This window comes from Balaenoptera ricei, chromosome 8 (genome assembly GCF_028023285.1).
Source record: "Balaenoptera ricei isolate mBalRic1 chromosome 8, mBalRic1.hap2, whole genome shotgun sequence".
Taxonomy (NCBI): domain Eukaryota; kingdom Metazoa; phylum Chordata; class Mammalia; order Artiodactyla; family Balaenopteridae; genus Balaenoptera; species Balaenoptera ricei.
In genome coordinates this window covers 76622150-76641616 of record NC_082646.1, presented here as the reverse complement: position 1 = coordinate 76641616, position 19467 = coordinate 76622150, and the positions used below count along the sequence as shown (strand labels likewise).

The 19467-nt window shown below is 45.6% G+C and overlaps 1 protein-coding gene across 13 annotated transcripts in view; it reads right to left on the bottom strand.

Annotated features, from left to right (window-relative positions):
* Positions 1 to 19467, bottom strand: part of NAV2 (neuron navigator 2) — a 411390-nt gene that overhangs the window by 135995 nt on the left and 255928 nt on the right. For all 13 annotated transcript variants that reach the window (XR_009504671.1, XM_059931256.1, XM_059931258.1 and 10 more), the window contains one exon: positions 513 to 635. Coding sequence is in view for 12 of the 13 variants with exons in the window: in XM_059931256.1 (XP_059787239.1) it covers positions 513 to 635 (123 nt within the window). In the remaining variant the exon portion in view is untranslated. The remainder of the gene's footprint in view (positions 1 to 512; positions 636 to 19467) is intronic.

Sequence of the window (19467 nt, the reverse complement as noted above, 5' to 3'; positions counted from 1 at the left end):
ACTCAGCATGCAGTGTATAAAGCTACATGGTTAAGCCTTGCCTCCTGTCACCAGGCAACTGGAGAATTATGGGGACGCCTGCTCAGCCATGGCCAGGAGAGCTCTCTTCTACACACAGACCTTCTGTGCATCACCAGGGACTCTGTTCCTTCCAAGGTGCAATACCTAGATAGCTGGCTAACAGAGGAAGCCAAGCAGATCCCCAGGGCCTGCTGAACTGATAAAGATGCAGTAGCAACAGTCAAAACAACACCCAAAACTGCCCAGCCTGAGATCGCTGGGTTCGTGCTGTCAGAAGCACCATCCCACCCAGAGGCAGGATACAAGAGCTGGTTGGCAGCCCTCTCCCTCCTGCTGTGCCAGCTCCTAATCCCAGGCCCAGCTTCAAGGCCTCCCAACCTCTCTGGTGGGTTAAAGTAGCACCCATCCGCTCTCACTATCACCGCCCTCATTTCTCAGGCCCCTCTGGAATGACCTCCACACCTGGGCAACCCCAAGTGGAGCAGGCTTACCTGTCAGCATCTCCGAGGCCCAGGGAGGTGTTTCTTTGCAGGGTCTCCCGCACCACAGCCATCCCATCAGGGAGCCGGTTCAGGCGGCGGGTGTAGAGGCCAAGTCCACCATCGGTCATGTACCTTTGAAAGGAGAAGAGGATGACGCAAATGTATGGTTAAGAGCAAGTCCTGTGCCATCTTGCGGTTCATATCCAGAAGTCCTGCATGGCCATCCCGTGCTCTAAGTGGGAAGGAACTGAGGCTTTCCCAAGGCTCTGTCACTGATCACAGCCCAGGGATAACTCAGCTGACTCAACCCAAAGGATGACCAGCTTGCTAGCAAAAATAAGTCGGCTTAATTAACCCAAACTCACAGGAATCTATGAAGCAGAAGGGAACTAGTAAATAAAATCAACTGTCAGATGCATTCATGACATTCTTTTTAGTGTCAGCAGTTATACAAGCAGGTGTTTTACCTAAGTACTGTGAATGGAACTGACAAGTCATCGGCAAATCATAGGGAAAAATGTTACAGGAACAGTGCAGTGGAAAAAGTAGGCAAGCTTTTAAGAGGAAAAGAAAGAAAAGATGGAGGATACAAGAGCCAGCTTTGCCGTCATGGGCAAGTCACTTCTCTGAGTCCTGTGTTTTTCATCTAAACTGTGTGAATATCACAGCCTTCCTGCATCACAAGGTGGACATGAGAATTAGTGAGATAAGGAATATCACAGCGCTCTATAATTTGTATAAGATCGTATAAACAGAAGACGTTATTAGGATAGTCATCATCTTGAAGTAGCTACCAGGGTAAATTTCACCTCTGATACGTCTTAAGGCGGGTGTCCCAAACTCTCTGAATAACAGTAATGCTCCTTTACTTTTCTAGATCTCTTGGTGATGCCACAAAGCTATCTTCTGATGAAATCAGTGTTGTCAGGGGGAAGGGGAGACCCCTGAAACTTTCTGTATAGATGGCTGACTATCTACCAATCAGACCAGTTCCTGAAACATTAGCTACCAGTAGGAGGTAGTTCAGGTCCAAAGCAGCTTTACTTCATGTACCTTTGCTCCTCCATGACACCCCACAAAGGAGACTGCTTGTGCCATCACCCCCATCTCCAGAGGAGAACAAGAATTCAAAGCAAAATTTGAGCAGAGCCAGAATCCAAACTCGGATCCCTTAAATTCCCACATGGGCCCTATCAGATAGACCCGCAATGCATCTGAAACTGCAAGTGATCTGCATTTCAAGTCAAATAATAGGAAGTAAGAAGACCAATGAATGAGTGGTTGTTTTGCTGCAACAGTCAGCTGAGCTACATCATGGAATGTTTCACTGCATTTGGTATCTTGGCTTTAGAATATATGGCGTAGATCCTGAGGGTTCTCAACCCTTGAGATTTTTCCACCTCTAGTTTAGGAACTTCTTAGGATATATTCTTAGAAAAACGGACTTACAGGACGCTGTGGAGGTTTCCCAGAACCAGTAGGGTCAAGTTAGGGTCAGAGAAGAAAGTTCTCACAGAAGCCATCTTGGGTGAGAAAGAGCTTCTGTTTTGGGTCAAAAGAGCTCTCCCTTAGGGCAGCTTCCAGGATACCATGTCTGAATTGACTTCTCTGATGGCCCCATTCATCCCCCGTTTATGACATTAATGATCACAATGCCAGCAAAATGGAAAATCTGAAGTCAGTCAAACCGATTGTTTGTGCACCAGCAAAACAACACAACAGACTGTTTTTTTTCACTCAACTGTAAGATAAAAACCACCCTGTGAATATACTAAAACCCAACGAATTGTACACTTTAAAATGGTGAATTTTATGGTATTTGACTTATACCTCAAGAAAAAAGAAAGAAGAAAAACCAAAAACCCCAGCGATTGCAGCTATAGTTAAATAATTATTTGTGTAATGACTTTTGGATGCTTGGTCCCCACGCTGGATAGTGAACTCCTTGATTGCAGAGACTATTTTATTTTGTTCAAATCTATATCCCATGTGCCTAACACATACTAAGTGCTTAATAAATATTGCTTTTGTTGAATGAAGCCCAAAGATACAGCCATAGGGTGAAGTTCAGCAAAAAACATTTTGGGAGGAAGCCAATTACAGGTTCTTCTTCCTCTTATATGTCAGCAAATTTGACATCTAAGACATACGGCAATTAAACTGTCTACCTGTCAGTCAACCCATCTGCCCATCCATCCACCCACCCACCCATTCACCCAAAAGACGTAGTGACCCTGGGTCCAGTGGTGGACTCCATGTGTGCATCCCACAATTAACATAAGAAGAAAAAAACAAAACACCTACAGAAAAATGCAGTAACTCTGCCAGAGGCTAGACTTTCTAGAGTAAATGTCCTTTCAAGGAGATTTCAGTGGAAACTCTTCAAAACACAATCTGCTGCACCATTAAACAAGGCAGTTAATTTCGATTTTAGCAAAGTCTGCTCAGCCATATAGATAAACAAAAATTTTTCAACTGGGGAGATCTTGTCAAAGGACAAACTAATTTTAGCATTCATTTCCTTGCTGGATTCTTATTGCTGGTGAAACAACACACACGGTTGGGCAATTACACTTACCCGGGCATGTAGACGGAGGCCCACACATACACAGCCCTGGCTTTCTGTGAAGGCCAAGGGCAGAGGCTGGTGAGCATTCCAGAGACTGAATGCTGAGATGTGCTGCAGCCCCCAGGCCCACTAACACCGGGTGCAAGATGGTGGTGTCAAAAACTGACCACCGATGAAGGTGGGGGGCCTTGGAGAGACGGGACTGGATGTGCTAACTTAGCGTGTCCATTGCTGCTGGGAATTCTGATTTTGTTTAGGCAGAGAGGAGGGGAAAGTCAAGGATAAATCAGGATCCTCTGCCTTCTCAAATGCACCAAAGACTGAAAGCCAGAATCAAATGTAACCAATGTGACAACGATCCAGTTTCTTTACAGATCTATTTCATTCATTTTGTGTGTGTGTGTGTGTGTGTGTGTGTGTGTGTGTGTGAGACAGAGGGAGAGAGAGAGAAAGAAAGAGGGAAGGAGGGAGGGAGGAGTCAGAAGTGGTTAAGGAAAAGAGGGAATTTACCTCTTCTCCCAGAGATTTGTAAAAACGTATTCAATCATATATTTTTTTTAATATTCAAAATAAATTCTATGTCCTCTCGCTGCAAGACAGCACAGCACTGGAGATAGCTGTCACTTGAACCAGCCTCACACTCAAGAACTTATTTATTTCTAAAATTATTATCCACCAAATACAGTAGTCTGATTTATAAAAAGCTCTGTACATATTTTTAATAACTCTTCTGGTCTCAATGAAAAATATATATTTTTTGGTTCAACTCAAATTTCTACAGGAATTGGCTACTGAATGCATTAATATAGACTGCTGTCAGTTCATCCCTTTAGGAAGCATAATTTTAGAGATGAAGCCGTCACTGGTGTGCTGATCTAAAAGACCAGTCCTCGCCCTGGAAGGTGAAAAGGCTTATGTTCCTGAAGGCTCAGGAGGCTGGGAGGGATGGCTGCATCCCATCTCTGGGAGCTTTATCAGAGGCTCCCATTGGGTGGAGATGCAGTGACTTGCCTGAGGTCAGAAGGAAAGGAACCAGCTGATCTAGGGACCGAATCCCTGAGCACCAGGGCCACACTTTCCTTCTCCGTGGAGAAATAAATAATTAGTGCTGGAGCCTAATGAGGTGCTGGTAATATCCTAAGGCTGGCTTGCTGGGGTCCTAAGCCACCAGGCAACTGAACAATTTCCACACTGTCCTCCCGAGTTCCGCAGTGATGGGTGGAGGGGGTTCTCTGCCTCCCCTTTCCGCTGCTTCCCCAGAGGCTCCTGGATGGAGAGCGGGAGCCTCTGCTAAAGAGACAGGGTGTCTGTGGGGTGTTTTTCTTGCTTTTCAAGGCTGGGGCACCCTGGGGTGGCCCACGAGCATCAGAGTTAGGAGCATGGCTCTAACTTGTCAGCGAGTCCTGGGTTCAAAGTCTCCCCTGCCCCTTGCTAGCTGAGGGCCCTCGTGTGCATCAAATACAAACCGTTAGCAAATACTAACGGTTACTGATGTTTGCTGGGTGCTGTGCTAAGTGCCTCACATAAGTCATGACATCTTCAAAAGAGTCTTATCAAGTGTTATTTTTATCTCTATTTTTTAGATGAAGACAATGAAACTGAGGTCAAGATCAAGTACAGGTAGGTGGGTTCTAATCCCAGCTTTGTCACTTTTGGAGGGTAATTTCTCCAAGTTTCAGTTTCCTCATCTGCAAGATGAGTGAAACTACACATGAACCTCACAGGGCCGTGGTGGGTAGACTGAGACAGTGTGTATAATGCCCAGAGCCTGCTATATCAGGAGCCCTTAAAATTGATTAGCTGCTGTTACTATCAGCAGCAGCGATGGCTCATATCTCTGAGCAGTGACTCTGCAGTCCCTCCTCCCCTTTCAATTCCACAAATATTACGTGCTCTGTGCCAGGCTGGGGTTACAGAGACAGAAAGGTCTCATTCCTGTCCTGTTTAGTGAAGCTCAAAGTCAACAAGGGTCTCAGATATGTAAATAGGTAACTCTCCTACTGCAGGATGAGCGGTATTCCAGATGGATGTATGACAGGCTCTGCGCATAAAGGGGAAGGAGTCACAGTTGGCCTTTGAAGGGTGCATAGGAGTTTGCCAGCCAAAGGAGGAGGATCCATCTAGGCACATAGATGACATGTACAAAAGCAGAGAGGAGGGTAAGAGGATGGGAGGTAGTTCACTGTTGCCAGAGCAGCAGGAACAAAGACAGGAGCTTGACTGCAAGGGGACCGGGGCACAGTCAGGAAGGGCTGGGAGGCCAGGCTGGGCTGAGACATTTGCCCGGAAGCCAGGGAAGCTATGAAGGTAGTAAGCTAGTGAGTAACAGGTTTTTGATACCTCCCCCATTCAACACTCCATTTTTGGCGAGCATTGTCTCACTGATATCTCCTGTAGATTTTTCAGAACACGCCACTTGTCTGGATCCTGTCTGAGTCACCCCAGACCTTCGGGGAATGACCAGACTTGCAGGGTAGACCTCACCACCCCTCCAGCTAAAAGAGACCTGTGAAGGCAAAAAGCCTATGACAAGGAACTTTCTCAACAAAATAGGTGCATCCTGTGTAACTGACAGGAGCTATGAAAAAGCTTTGGAATCTCATAGGACCTGTCAGAACAAATACGCTAAATTCTGAGTCCAACGGTGTCAACAGATCTCTTCTCCTTCTTTAAATGTACATAGTGAGGCAACAATGTAGAACAAGTGAAACTGGCTCTGTGAGTCACCTTCAGAAGGAGGGAAAGAGGACCCCTCCTTCCCAAAGTTCCCAACCTGGCACATAAGGAATACAAACGGGCTCGCGCACTGATCGCAAAGGGAATCACCTTTTGTCAAGAACTGGGGGAGGTGAGAGGGGATGGGAAGGGAGAAAAATATGTACACTGATGTATTTCAGTGTATTCCTAATAGACCACAGCATAAAAAAATTAAAAACTCTCAGAGGCAAGAAATGAAAGCAATACCGATAGAAAAAAAAAAAAAAATCGAGCCTCAGTGATTACTTTTCTTCAAAGAAATGTCAGCTTGTCTGTATTTCTGGGACACACATTTGGTTTAAATGTGAACGCAGCAAAGAAAAATGGAATAAAAGAATTGCATATTTAAAAACTATTCCTTGCCAACATCAATATAAATATATGAACATATACATCAACACGTACCTCGTTGTATAAGGTTAAATAAAGTGATGTGGGCGGATGAAAAGACCTTGCATTTGAGTTTCACCAACACCCAAGTCCCCAAACAACCAAAGCTTTCACAGTGCTCTTCTACTCCATTACAATAGGCCTGACATTTATATTCTAAGTTTATTAGGATGTAAATTGAGTTTCTGGACCAACCCGTAAAAGGATCCCTTTAGTTTAGGGCCTCTTAGAAGTCAGATGAATAAATTTCACTCTGGGTCATGGAAGGACAAACTGACAAGCAAGTCTAACAAAGCTGCCTGCATCCTTTTGAAGAAAGTTGATCTTAGTGACAAAAAAGAATCTGCTACATTTGACTTAAGGGGAGAAGATGCATTTGAAATGCAAAAACATGGTTGGAAAAAAACAGATTTTTAAACTTTTCAGTGCTCTTTTTGGGAGGATGTGAGAGTTCAGTTTTCCTCTCCAGCAAAAATAATAATTATAATAGTAAGACTGCAGCACTAAAATTTAGGCGAACACTTAAAATTTTACTAATGAAACACTTGGAAACTGCTTTGCCCTCAGGTTTTAGGCACAAAATCTGAGGCAAATATGGCATATTTCATTTACCAATCCACCCCCCTGCTGCCCTCACCTCCAATGACAAGTACGGAAACGTATCACAGAGCAATTCTAAGACCCTACCCACTGCATAGCCTTAATATCTAAAAATCAAAGAACAGGTTGCTGTGCTTCTCTATCATGGACCACCCCAAACTGACACACAATGAAATGAAACTTACAGCGGCCTTCAGAGAGAAAGTCTAAGTTTCCAATGTCTTTCTTCATTAGGTTTCCCTGGAATAATAGGACTTCAGGTATAAATAATCCAGACTAGACAACACAAATAATCAAGAAACATTTCTTTGGTGTTCATGTCTTTTGGGGAACTCCTCCAATAACTCTGCTGGCAGAGGGAGAGAGGGATGTGCCCCTACAGGACCCGTTTCCTACCTTCCTGCTCGGCGCAGGGTTGGGGCAGCGATCAGCACCGCTTCCCACTGTGCTCTAGGACAGCTGGCTCTTCAGGACATCCCCGAGCTGGTATCTTGCTCTTTTTAGGAGGATATGAGAGTTCAATTTTCCTTTCCAGCAAAATCTGCCCTTATTTCGCTGAATCGTGGAGCAGCCACCCGAGGCCATACCATGAGCCACCTGGGCTCAGAGCACAGAACAGGGCTATGGCAAATAGATGTCACTTTCACTGCAGGCAAGTTCCCTCAATGGCCAGGAGCCACCAACCGGGAGCAACCACAGCTCAAGGGGCACCAGCTCCGTCTGTGGCTCATCTGCATCTCATTTCCATCTCCCCGAGTCAGTCCTGGCTGTGAAGTGAGTCAGACGACTGGGGAAACCTTGGCTCAGTGCTCTGACCCTGGTGTAGCAGGAAGGCAAGCCTGCAGAAGCGAGCCAGGCTCAGCCGGTCTGAAGCCTACTCTGGCTACCTAGTCACCGGAGCACGCCTCTCTGGGGAGCACTGCAAAGACGTTGCTAAGCAAGTCAGGCAAGAGCTCAGCTCCAGCAGGCCACGGAGACAGAGGTAACAGCAGGAAAAGGGAGCCCTGAGGAAAGGAGGAGTCAAAGGGTCCCAGGGGGCCCCATTAAGCCTCACTGGGTGAAAGTGGTGCCACAGACTTTATTTCCGCAAGCTAGGTGCTGCAAAGCTGCTGGAAGAGAACACAAGGCACACTGCAGGGGTCACGCCACAAAACCCAACACCTGCCTCTTCCTCTACCTGCCGCTGAACCAGTAGTTTCAGCACCAGCTGGCAGCTTATTGGAGCTGCGGCGTCCCAGACCTCCTGAATCAGACCCTGCAGTTCAACACGGTCCCCACGTCGTTCTAATGTGCATTAAAGAATGGAAAGCAGTGACCTCAGGCAGTGGTCTCTGTAGTGGGGAGCATAAGATGACCCACAGGGGTGAAAACCAAAATGCTTCTGTTTATATTTAGTTCTTATCACGTCCCTTGTAAATCCTGCGTGTATGCAGGTATTATACTATGCACAGTGTTTCAGTCACAAAGCATATGTATGTTTAAAAAACAAATACAGCGTCTAATGGAGGAACAAGCTCTTTCTGATGCAACCAAAAGCAGTTCAGAGACCACCGTCTAAAGCAGAAATTCCTAAATCTTCTTAAGTTGTGGACCCCTCAGAGAAACCCGTGAAAGCCATAAAACCCATCTCTCGTATGAATAAAACGTGTATCCAGTTCAAGTCAGGTCACAGGACTCCCCCCCCAACCCCCGCCCAGGCCCTGTGTCAGTGGCCCCTCTGCGGAGTTAGGGTAGAAGTGGATCCTGGCTGAGTTGGTCCCTTCGACATATACAGTTTCCGCAGAGCAAGGTGTTTGCTTGTCTTTGCTGTAAACGGACTTCGCACTGGCACATGGCATCGCTGTAACTCACAAGTCACCCTGGCTTCTAGCACACAGACTCAATCTCACCACTGCTGTGGGTTTGGGTTTGTCTTCACCAAACTCCTAGCAGAAGAGAGACTGAACTAGCAGGAAAATTCCTGCATGGTGATGAAACATGCTGCTATGGTTCTTGCATCTTTTGCAAAATGTAATGTGGATTTTTACAAGTTTAACAAAATTCCATCTAGCATTGATTACCAGAGCATTTCGATTTAGCTTGCCTACGGATCTATACATATATCAATGCTATACATACATTTTAAAAAATCCGTAACTGTACTAATAAAATACACAGTCACATAGAGAGCCAGGGATTATAACAATTTATCCCTATTTATGACCCCTATTTAAATAAATACACACATATAAATTTTTCATTACAACCCATAACTATGCTTGTTTAAAATGGGTGTTGGCAGGGTACCCTCCTGAAGAAAGGCTGCACGCTTTGGAAATTTGACAGTCCCCATGTCTGGAATTTGGTCTGGCTTGAATTCTCTTTATTGTGGTTCAACTGTCAGTGTGGGATTGCAGCAAGTATTTCTAGCATGAGCAGGAAGCTTTTTGTCCACCTACTGAAAGATGAAACACATTCTAGCACACAGGAGACGGTTCTCTAGACAAAGCCCCTTTAAGCTCTTTCTTGGAATGAAACAGATGGTGAAAGGAGACTGACTGATATCCAGGAATTCTCAAACCTTAGAATACACCCGAATCATCTGGGGAACCGAGAAAAATGCAGACTCCAAGGCCCCAGCTTCACAGATGCAGAATGCCATTAGTGGGGCCCAAACCTGCGGTTTTAAATAGACCTTTTTTTTTTTTTTTTTTTTAATTAATAGACTTTTTACCTTTTTTTTTTTTTAAGTATTTGTTTTTTTTTATTTATTCGTGGCTGTGTTGGGTCTTCGTTTCTGCGCGAGGGCTTTCTCTAGTTGTGGCAAGCGGGGACCACTCTTCATCGCGGTGCGCAGGCCTCTCACTATCGCGGCCTCTCCTTGCGGAGCACAGGCTCCAGACACGCAGGCTCAGTAATTGTGGCTCACGGGCCCAGCTGCTCCGCGGCACGTGGGATCTTCCCAGACCAGGGCTCGAACCCGTGTCCCCTGCATTGGCAGACAGACTCTCAACCACTACGCCACCAGGGAAGCCCTAAATAGACCTTTTTTAAAAAAGCATTTGAGGTTTATAGAGAAACTGCACAGAGGAAAGTAGAGTTCCATTAAACTCCTTCTCCCCTACCACCAGTTTCCCCTATTAACATCTTGCATCAGTGTGATACATTTGTTAAAACTGATAAACTGGGCTTCCCTGGTGGTGCAGTGGTTGAGAATCCGCCTGCCAATGCAGGGGACACGGGTTCGAGCCCTGGTCTGGGAAGATCCCACATGCCGCGGAGCAGCTGGGCCCATGAGCCACAATTACTGAGCCTGCGCGTCTGGAGCCTGTGCTCCACAACAAGAGAGGCCGCGATAGTGAGAGGCCCGCGCACCGCGATGAAGAGTGGCCCCCACTTGCTGCAACTAGAGAAAGCCCTCGCACAGAAACGAAGACCCAACACAGCCAAAAATAAATAAATTAATAAATTAATTAAAACAAAACAAAACAAAACTGATAAACTAATATTGATACATTATTATTTGATACTAATAATTATTTGATACTAATAACTAACATTATTATCAATAATATTGATACACTATTAACCAAAGTCCATAGCTTATGTTACAGTTCACTGTGCTGTATAGCTCTATGGGTTTTGACAAATGCATAATGATATGTATCCACTGTCACAGTATCACACAGCTAACGTTTTATTGCCCTAAAAACGTTCTGTCCTCCCCTGTTCATCCCTTCCCTCAAATCTGTATTTTTAACAGACATGTAATTTTCTTTTTCTGTCTTTCTTTTTTGGTTAAATAATTTTCTTGCAGTCAGGATCAAGCTGTCAGAAATGCTGGCTTAAGTCTTGAGAGCTGGATGGAGGAACTGTGAGCTAGACTGACCTCAGTTTCCCTAAGAGTTAGTTAAAAAGTCACCATAATGTGACTATAGTGTAACAGTAACTTAACTTTCAAATCCTTATAATAACTAGTCTTGGCCCTGTGTATTAAGGAGGCAACATGCATGTTAAAAGTACCCGATCCCTGATTCCTAATGGCCCCTCCATCTCAGATCACGGCCTGATAAGAGTTGTTAGAACTCTAAGTTTCTTCTAAAATCTCAGTTAACTCTTGTGCGTGGACTTTCAGGTCTACAGGCCCCAGAACAGTCCAACTGTGGAAGCCCAGACTGGGAAGGGACATAAGTGAGCAGTGCCAGGTATACTGAATACAGAGTACTGGGGGTCATCGGTGGGGGGCTCAGCGGGGGTGTCATAATTAGATGCCCTTACCCTGAAATAACCTTCTGTTTCAAAAGAATCCGTCCTCCCAGGCACTTCTCATGCACTGGGACACGCTTGCCAATCTTCTGGTTGCTGCTATACCTTATCATTCCCATGATTTCTGACATGACTCCCCGACCCCTAAAGTTCTCCACGACACAAGTTCACTTTTCACCTTGAGTTGGTGGAATTTGTCCTGGCGTTCAGGATTGTGTGTTTCCTTTCCAAGATGACTAGAGCTCCCAGTGGTGGGAATCAGACATCCAGAGTCTCTTTCCCTTTTGGTTCCATGTAGACACTCCTAGGTAATAACCAGAGTCACTTCCAAACTGGGGAGAAGCCAGCTGGCACTTGAGTTTAGGTTTATGTACATTTCACTTTGTCTTATCTAGACTGTGGCTCAAAGAAATGCCCAGGGGTACTGAGAACAGGCAGAGGACGAAGGTGACTAACGTAACTGGGGGGCAACCTCTTCTGAGACATAAAGCAGGCCTTGGGACATCACCCAACCTCAGCAAAGATTTCTGGAAGCAGCTGGGAGGCTACAGGAAGCACCGCACTAGAGCCCTATGCAGGCTGCTGCCCTAGACATGGTCCACATTTTGAGGTGGTGTCATTTGTTCAGTAAACATTTATGCAGCCCCTGCTGCCAGGCAGGCACTGGCCTGGGTGCTGGGGATACAAGAATCAGATCCAGTCCTTGACCTTGAGGGGCTTAGTGTCTGGGTGAGGGAAACAGACATGTCAATGTTTGCATGGGGCTCAGCAAGGGCCAGAGCAGGGAGAAGGGCCAGAAAAGGCTTCTTAGAGGAAGAAACCCTCAAGTGGCATCTTGAAGGATGAGAAGGTGTTTGCCAGGCAGCCTTGGGTTGGGGCAAGGAAATTAGACAGTTCACACAGACATACGTGTACCAATACAAAGGATCTAAAATGTACAGTGGATTCACTGTGTGGTCTTAGATGCTAAATTTCTACTAGGTAACATTTTCATTAAGAATATCATTGTTCTGGGCACTCATTCTAAATGGAATTCGATAAATGTATTTCCAACACAAAGAAATACGTATATAGGCCTCTGGCTTTCAAGCACAGGGATTAAGCCAAAATTGGGTGACCACAAGTATACTCGAATTACCTGCCACTAAATCCGGCAAGCCCAGTAGACACAACAGCTGACAACATAGGATGCCTGACCCTGTGTGCTTTTCCATTTGTCCGTGAGCACTGGGTCACCTTCAGAAACAACACCCAAGCAGCCAGAACACCAGTTCTCCATGGCAGTGGGCCCATCGCTGGGGTGGGGCAGGAGTTTGGAAAAGCATATTTGATGTTATAAATTTACCACTTTAAACAAACAACTAAAAAGGCCCAATGTTTTTTATAAGGTATTCTATAAAGTTTGACAGAATTTTGGTTCGCGTGGAACTACTGAAGAGACGGTAATTCTCTAAAGACACACTTATTCTTACTCTCACATGCCCCCTCCCCCCAATTCAGAGTGTGATGTCTTCACATTAAGGTATATGAGAGTTTTTGCTTTTTTTTTTTAAGTCTGAAAAACACTGAGTTAAAGTTCTGTGAGGATGGGAATCAGCCATTTTCCTCCTGGAGAGTTCAGATTTTGAACTACGTAAGCACCAGGCCTCCATATTAAGTGAGGCCATCTAAACATGTGTCGTACAGTCACAGAAGTGTCTCAGGATATATTCACATGGAAGGAACAAGACTGTGGCTGAGAGTGGGGACGGGGCCCCTCCCCGCCCTGAGCCACGACAGGCAGATCTCACAGCTGCCTCTTTGGGGTCCCACCCCTTCCCCCCAAAAAGCTGCACTGCATAATCCTGGTAAAAGAGGGCATGCTGAAATTCTTAAAATCTTAAAATCAAAACAAAATTCTAAATTGAAAAGGCTTCCTGCACAAACCAAGGGCCACCGAAAAAAAGAAAAATCAGCCCAGCCTCCATCTTGGCATTCCCCAGATAATGCCTGGGTCCCTCCCATGGGAGCCACAGAAAAATGCCCTTTCCTACTAAGGCTGGTAAATGTCTGTCCTACTCCAAGAAGTGTCTGTGGGGTCCAACATTGTACAAACTCCAAAAAACAAATGATGTGCTCCTCAATGATTAAAACACCATGCTTGAGTTGCCATAGGGTCCAGCAATGCCACTCTTGGGCATCTATCTGGAGAAAACCATAATTCGAAAAGATACATGCACCCTTATGTTCACAGCAGCACTGTTTACCATAGCCAAGACATGGAAGCAACCTAAATGTCCACTGACAGATGAATGGGTAAAGAAGATGTGGTACATATATACAATGGAATACTACTCAGCCATAAAAAGAAATGAAATAATGCCACTTGCAGCAACACAGATGGACCTAGAGATTATCATACTGAGTGAAGAAAGTCGGAAAGAGAAAGACAAATACCATATGATATCATCTGTGTGTGGAATCTGAAATATGACACAAACAAAATTATCTACGAAACAGAAACAGACTCACAGGCATAGAGAACAGACTTGTGGTTGCCAAGGAGGAGCAGGGGTGGGGGAGGAATGGCTTGGTAGTTTGGGCTTAGCAGATGCAAGCTATTATATATAGGATGGATAAACAACAGGGTCCTACTGTATAGCACAGGGAACTATATTCAATATCCTGTGATAAACCATCATGGAAAAGAATTAAAAAAACCCCACCTTGCTCATCTGCACACTGAAGTGCGGTGGCCTCACTCACCATACTCTGCCTCCTCTAGCATCTTAGTGCTGAGATACTGGATGTCTTTTAAGATCATCTCCCCCACCTCCCACTTAGGACACCAGCCTGAAAATGTTGTACCTCTAAAACCTCACCTTAAATGCAACCAGGCATTAAGAAAAACACCAACAGGGACTTCCCTGGTGGCGCAGTGGTTAAGAATCCGCCTGCCAATGCAGGGGACATGGGTTCGAGTCCTGGTCCGGGTGGATCCCACATGCCGCGGAGCAACTAAGCCCCTGCGCCACAACTACTGAGCCTGCACTCTAGAGCCCGTGAGTCACAACTACTGAGCCCACGAGCCACAACTACTGAGCCCATGAGCCACAACTACTGAGCCTGTGCTCTAGAGCCCGCAAGCCACACTACTGAGCCTGTGAGCCACAGCTACTGAAGCCTGTGCGCCCAGAGCCCATGCTCCACAACAAGAGAAGCCACCGCAATGAGAAGCCCATGCACGGCAACGAAGAGTAGCCCCCGCTCGCCACAACTAGAGAAAGCCCGCGCGCAACAACGAAGACCCAACGCAGCCAAAACTAAAATAAATAAATAAATTTATTAAAAAAAAAAAGTTAACCATTTAAGAAAAACACCAATAATACACAGTCTTACGGAACTACAGAATATTAGATCGGGGGGTGGGGGGAGGTTCCGAAGATTACTTGGTCTGATGATTTCTCAGATGTAGAACTGACACTCAGAGAGTTTAAGTGATTTACCCAAGGAAACACAACTAGAAAGTAGCCACTGATGTGTTTTCATTTTAATATATTTTTGTGTTCAATAAATTTATTGTGTTCAATAAAGCTTTTATGATAAAGTTTAGTTCCTTTTTTTTCCTTTTTGTTTTAACTGTTTACCTATTTATCTCCTTGTCTTCCAGCCTCTCACCCAACAACTTCAACAAATGTATGACCAGTATTATTATAATTATGATTATTATAATTATTATTTTCGAGCTTGTATTTTTGCTTCACTACTCCCAGTCCCTAGATTCTGCCTAGAATTCTTGAGATCGGTACCTAACAAATGTTCTTGGTAGACTAAATGAAAGAATAAATAATAACCTAGAATTAAGTTGCTTTAATGTATGATATATGTGTTAAACATTTGGGAAATACAAAGAAGTGAAACATCCTTGCATCTACTTAGGGAAAAGTCAAATATATTAATAGAGGCTATGTTAGCTAAAGGATTCAAGGAAGACTTCTAGGAAGATGGGGGTCCCCCAGGCAGGGGCAGCTAGTGAGAAAAGGCTTAGAGGGAGGGGTCATAGGTCCCATTCAAGGGACAGCATGGCATGAGCAGAGTACCTGGTGTAGGGAACAAGGTCAATGCCACTCTCAGTGGCTCATGAACCTGAGCTGAAGGCAGGCATGTTGCCCCCTGGCTGAATTCCCCATTGTCTGTGATGTTCTACAAAGGAGTAAAAGTGAAACCAGTAGAGCAGGGAGTTCAGTTGGAAAGGCAAAAACTTTCCCTGTAGAATTTCAACAGGTATGGGCCTGGACAGTGCCACAGGCATGTTTGCAAGAAGGACAGGTGTGTCTCCCCACAGCAGGGCGGCTGCTGGAGCTCGGGAGGTAACTTGGGCAGGAGACACCAGCAGCCAAGCGTCCAGGCAAACCAGCCAGCCTGGGGACAGACGGAGCGGCCCAAGCGGTGAACGTCGGGAGCGGCAGGGGCACCCCCGTGGCAGCTGGAGCACTGGTGGCAAGAGCGGGCTGGGAGGGAGCCAGAACCCCGGCCGGTGACCTCCAGAGCAGCAATCAAGCAAAAGCTGGCTGTCTACAGGATACTCAAGTTACCTGCTATCAGGGCAGTGGGAGCTGCAGTCACAACAGCTGGCTGTTGCTGTACAAAGGAACAGGGTCCCTGAATTTCTCACGCTTCCACTGGTTCAAACGTTTCCACTTTCACAAGAATGGGAGACAGATAAGCGGAAGGAGTCATTCAAACAGGGCAGGGGCAAAGCCACATCCCCTCGACCCTGCGTAGTGAGAGCGGGCTTATTCAATACTGCAACATTTTACACTTTAAAAAATCCAGCAATCCCATTCCTGGGCGTGTATCCAGAGAAAACTCTAATTTGAAAAGATACATGCACCCCAGTGTTCATAACAGCACTATTTACAATAGCCAAGACATGGAAACAACCTGAATGTCCATCAACAGATGAATGGATAAAGAAGATGTGGTACATATATACAATAGAATAGTACTCAGTCATAAAAAAGAACGAAATAATGCCATTTGCAGTGACATGGATGGACCTAGAGATTATCATAATAAGTGAAATAAGCCATAGAGAGAAGGACAAATGTTATATGATATCGCTTATACATAGAATCTTAAAAAAAAAAAAAGATACAAATGAACTTATTTACAAAACAGAAATAGACCCACAGATATAGGAAGCAAACTTACAGTTACCAAAAGGAAAGGGGGGGGGATAAATTAGGTGTTTGGGAGTTACGCTACTATATATAAAATAGATATATTCAGTTATACATATAACCGAATCACTGTGCTGTATACCTGAAACTAACACAACATTGTAAATCAACTATCTTTCAATTTTTAAAAACCTATCATTTTCACTATACAACCTAACAAGTGTAACTTTCAGGAACATCTCGGCAGGTGTGCAGCCCCTGAGCTGACTGTGATTCTCAACAGCTACTCTGACATCTGCCAGACCAGAACCTGCAGCAGGGGAAAGAGGTGGGTCTGATTTTTGTGTTTATTTGAAGGGGGCATGGGTGAGAACATTTTTCGAAGGAACAGCTTTGGTGCCCTGCTACCACCCGCAGGCTGGCATGACCTGTGGAAACCAGTCTTGTCAAAGAGACCTTCTCCTGAACACGACGCCCAGCTCCACTCCATCCTTATCAGGACCTCAGTCATTCCTATGGGAACTGGACCCCCTGAATCTTACACTTTTACAGGTCCTCTCTCTCAGTTTCTCACCTCATACAAGAATCCCTTCTACAACATGTGGACACAGGTTTCCAGATTCTGCTTGATTACTCTCAGGAATAGGACGCTTAAGTCCTTAAAAAAGAGCCCAGCCCACTTTGACTAGGTCTGATTTTTAGCATGTTTTACATTACACTGATTAACAGTAACCTTGGTGTTTAGGAAATGAAAAATGAAAGTCTAACTGCCACCCACAATTTGAGTTTGGTCCTCTGGAACCTACTGCTTTTCTAAGTATTGTCCACGCCAAGCAGATCTAGTTTCTACAAATATTTCTATTACATTTTGAACCCTTTTTCCTTCCTCGTCACACTTCCCTAAACAAACCTTTGCTTAATTCTGAACCTCTTCAAACCTGGCACCAAGAACAAAACAGACATTGTCTAACCAGCAGATACTCTTTCACCTCCCACATTATTATCCTACTCATCAGCTGAAGGTTAGGATTTATAGAGCTCTCTAAAACCAAGAAGCATCTTTGGGTCTCAGAACCTAAAACCCAGCAGGTGGCAGCACCAAAAGGGAAGGTGCTTGGATCTCAATTGCTGAGTCCTCAAGCTTCCTGAGACTGGCTGCACCCCTTAGTAGCTGGATGACCTTAGACAAGTGGTCTCTTTTATCCCCAGTTTCCACATCTATAAAATGGGGATAATAACAGTGTTATAGGCCTCCTAAGATTTCCCTAAGAATTCAAGAATACAACACTTGAAAAGTGCCTGCCACGTTAAAAGTACTCCACAATCACTGGCTGCTGTTATTACCAGCAACAGCAGTAGCATCTGCGCCAGTGGCACCACTATTATAATTACCCTCTTTCCCTCTCCCTTCATTCCAAACATGTCACTAAACACATACAGCAGGTCTGGTAGAAGATGTTAGAAACGCAGGCGTAAAAAGACACAATCCCTCTGCTCAAGGATATCTTAGTCTAAGGGATAGACAGTTATACAAACAGACAAAGCAAAAGGAACTGAGAGGAGCCATCTGGGAGGTATTACCAGGTGTTTGGGACACAGAGGAGGAAGGCGATGTCTGCTGGCATTGCCAGGGAAGGCTTCCCAGCTTCAGCAGATTCTTAAAGGACTGTGGCAGGTGGATGGGAATGGAGGGGGTAGGGATTTATGGACAGAGAGAGCAGCCACGTGCAAAAGGCACAGAGGTCTAAGAGTGTGGTATGTACATCAAGGAAAATGTCAGTGGTCCAGAGTGGCGGGACCAGGGTGCGTGGGGGAGGGCTGGGCAGTGAGGAGATGGTGGAGATGACAAGAAACGAAGCCGGGCAAGCAGGTCACTCATTAGCTCCCCAATGGAAAGGAGGGCCTCTTCTGTGCCATGTACTGTGGGGCACAAGAGATTCGTGGTAAGGAAGACGAGCTGTGTCTCCATTAAACTTACACTCCAATGTGGGACCACGGAGGGCCTTGTGTGTCATCATGCTGGACAATGCATGGGGTAGGATGTGGCAGACTGTAACTTTCCGAAGATGACTCAGCAACGTCTCCATCCCATGTGGTCTTCTTCAAGGTGATCTGCCCACTGAGAGATGGGATCTATGCTCCCTCTTTGAATCTGCTTTGGCCAATGTGGTCCAGTGAAAGTGACACTCTGTGACTTCCAAGGTAGATGAGAGAAAGGAAAACTTTGCTTTGCTCACTGTATCCCTTGCCCCTGGGGCTCTGAGACCTCCATGTTGTGAGGAAGCCAAGCCACATGGAGAGGTACGGGCACCCTAACCTTCAAGTCATCCCAGCCCAAGTGTCAGGCGTGTGAGCGAACAAGCTGTGGGGTGACGTGTACCCCTGCTATCAAACCAGCTCCAGCCCTGGGGGCTTCCCTGCTGAGGCTCCAGACCTGGTAGAGCAGAGACAAGCCATCTCCACTGTACCTTGTCCCAATTCCTGAGGCAGAGACCTGTGAGCAACACCAAATGCTGGTTTCAAGCAGCCAGATTTTAAAGTCATGTGTTAGACAGCCACAGAAACTCAAACACAGAGTTTACCCAGCAGGCGAGGTGGAGCCACTGAGAAATTATAAGCAAGTGATACCGTAATCAGAGTTATACTCTAGAAAGAGTTTTCTCACCCAAGTGTAGGATAGATTTGTTGGATGGACGAGATCAGAGGCAAAGAAAGCAAGGAAGGGACGAACGCAAATCATCTGGAGGAGACGCGTGAGCGTTAACACTAGAGGGAACCACGGCAGCAGAAAGTGAAGAGACGGAACCCATCAGCCTGGGTGACTGGCCTTCTAGGAACAAGGGAACAGAAGAGTCTGAGATTCCTTCTGGGCTGTGCACGAGAAATGGATGTGGAAATACAGGAGGAGAAATAGATTTGAAGGGGAGAAGAGGAGTTAGATTTTTAACACGTTTACACAACTTACAGGGTTTTCAGTAAAAACCCAACACAGTGGTTGCACTGCTGCTTTGCGGTCAGGTATCTGCATTTGAGTCCCGGCTCCCTAACTCACCGGGCTCTGCGACCTTGGGCAAGATACTGATGCCCTCCAAGCCCCCGCATCCTTGTCAGGAGAATGAGCAGACGACCACACAGACTACGGCAAGGCTCACAAGAAGTAAGGTATATAAAGGGCTGGACACAGTGCCAGGCGTTTAATATTGCTCAGTAAACAATACCAGGTAGTTGTTATTATTACCAC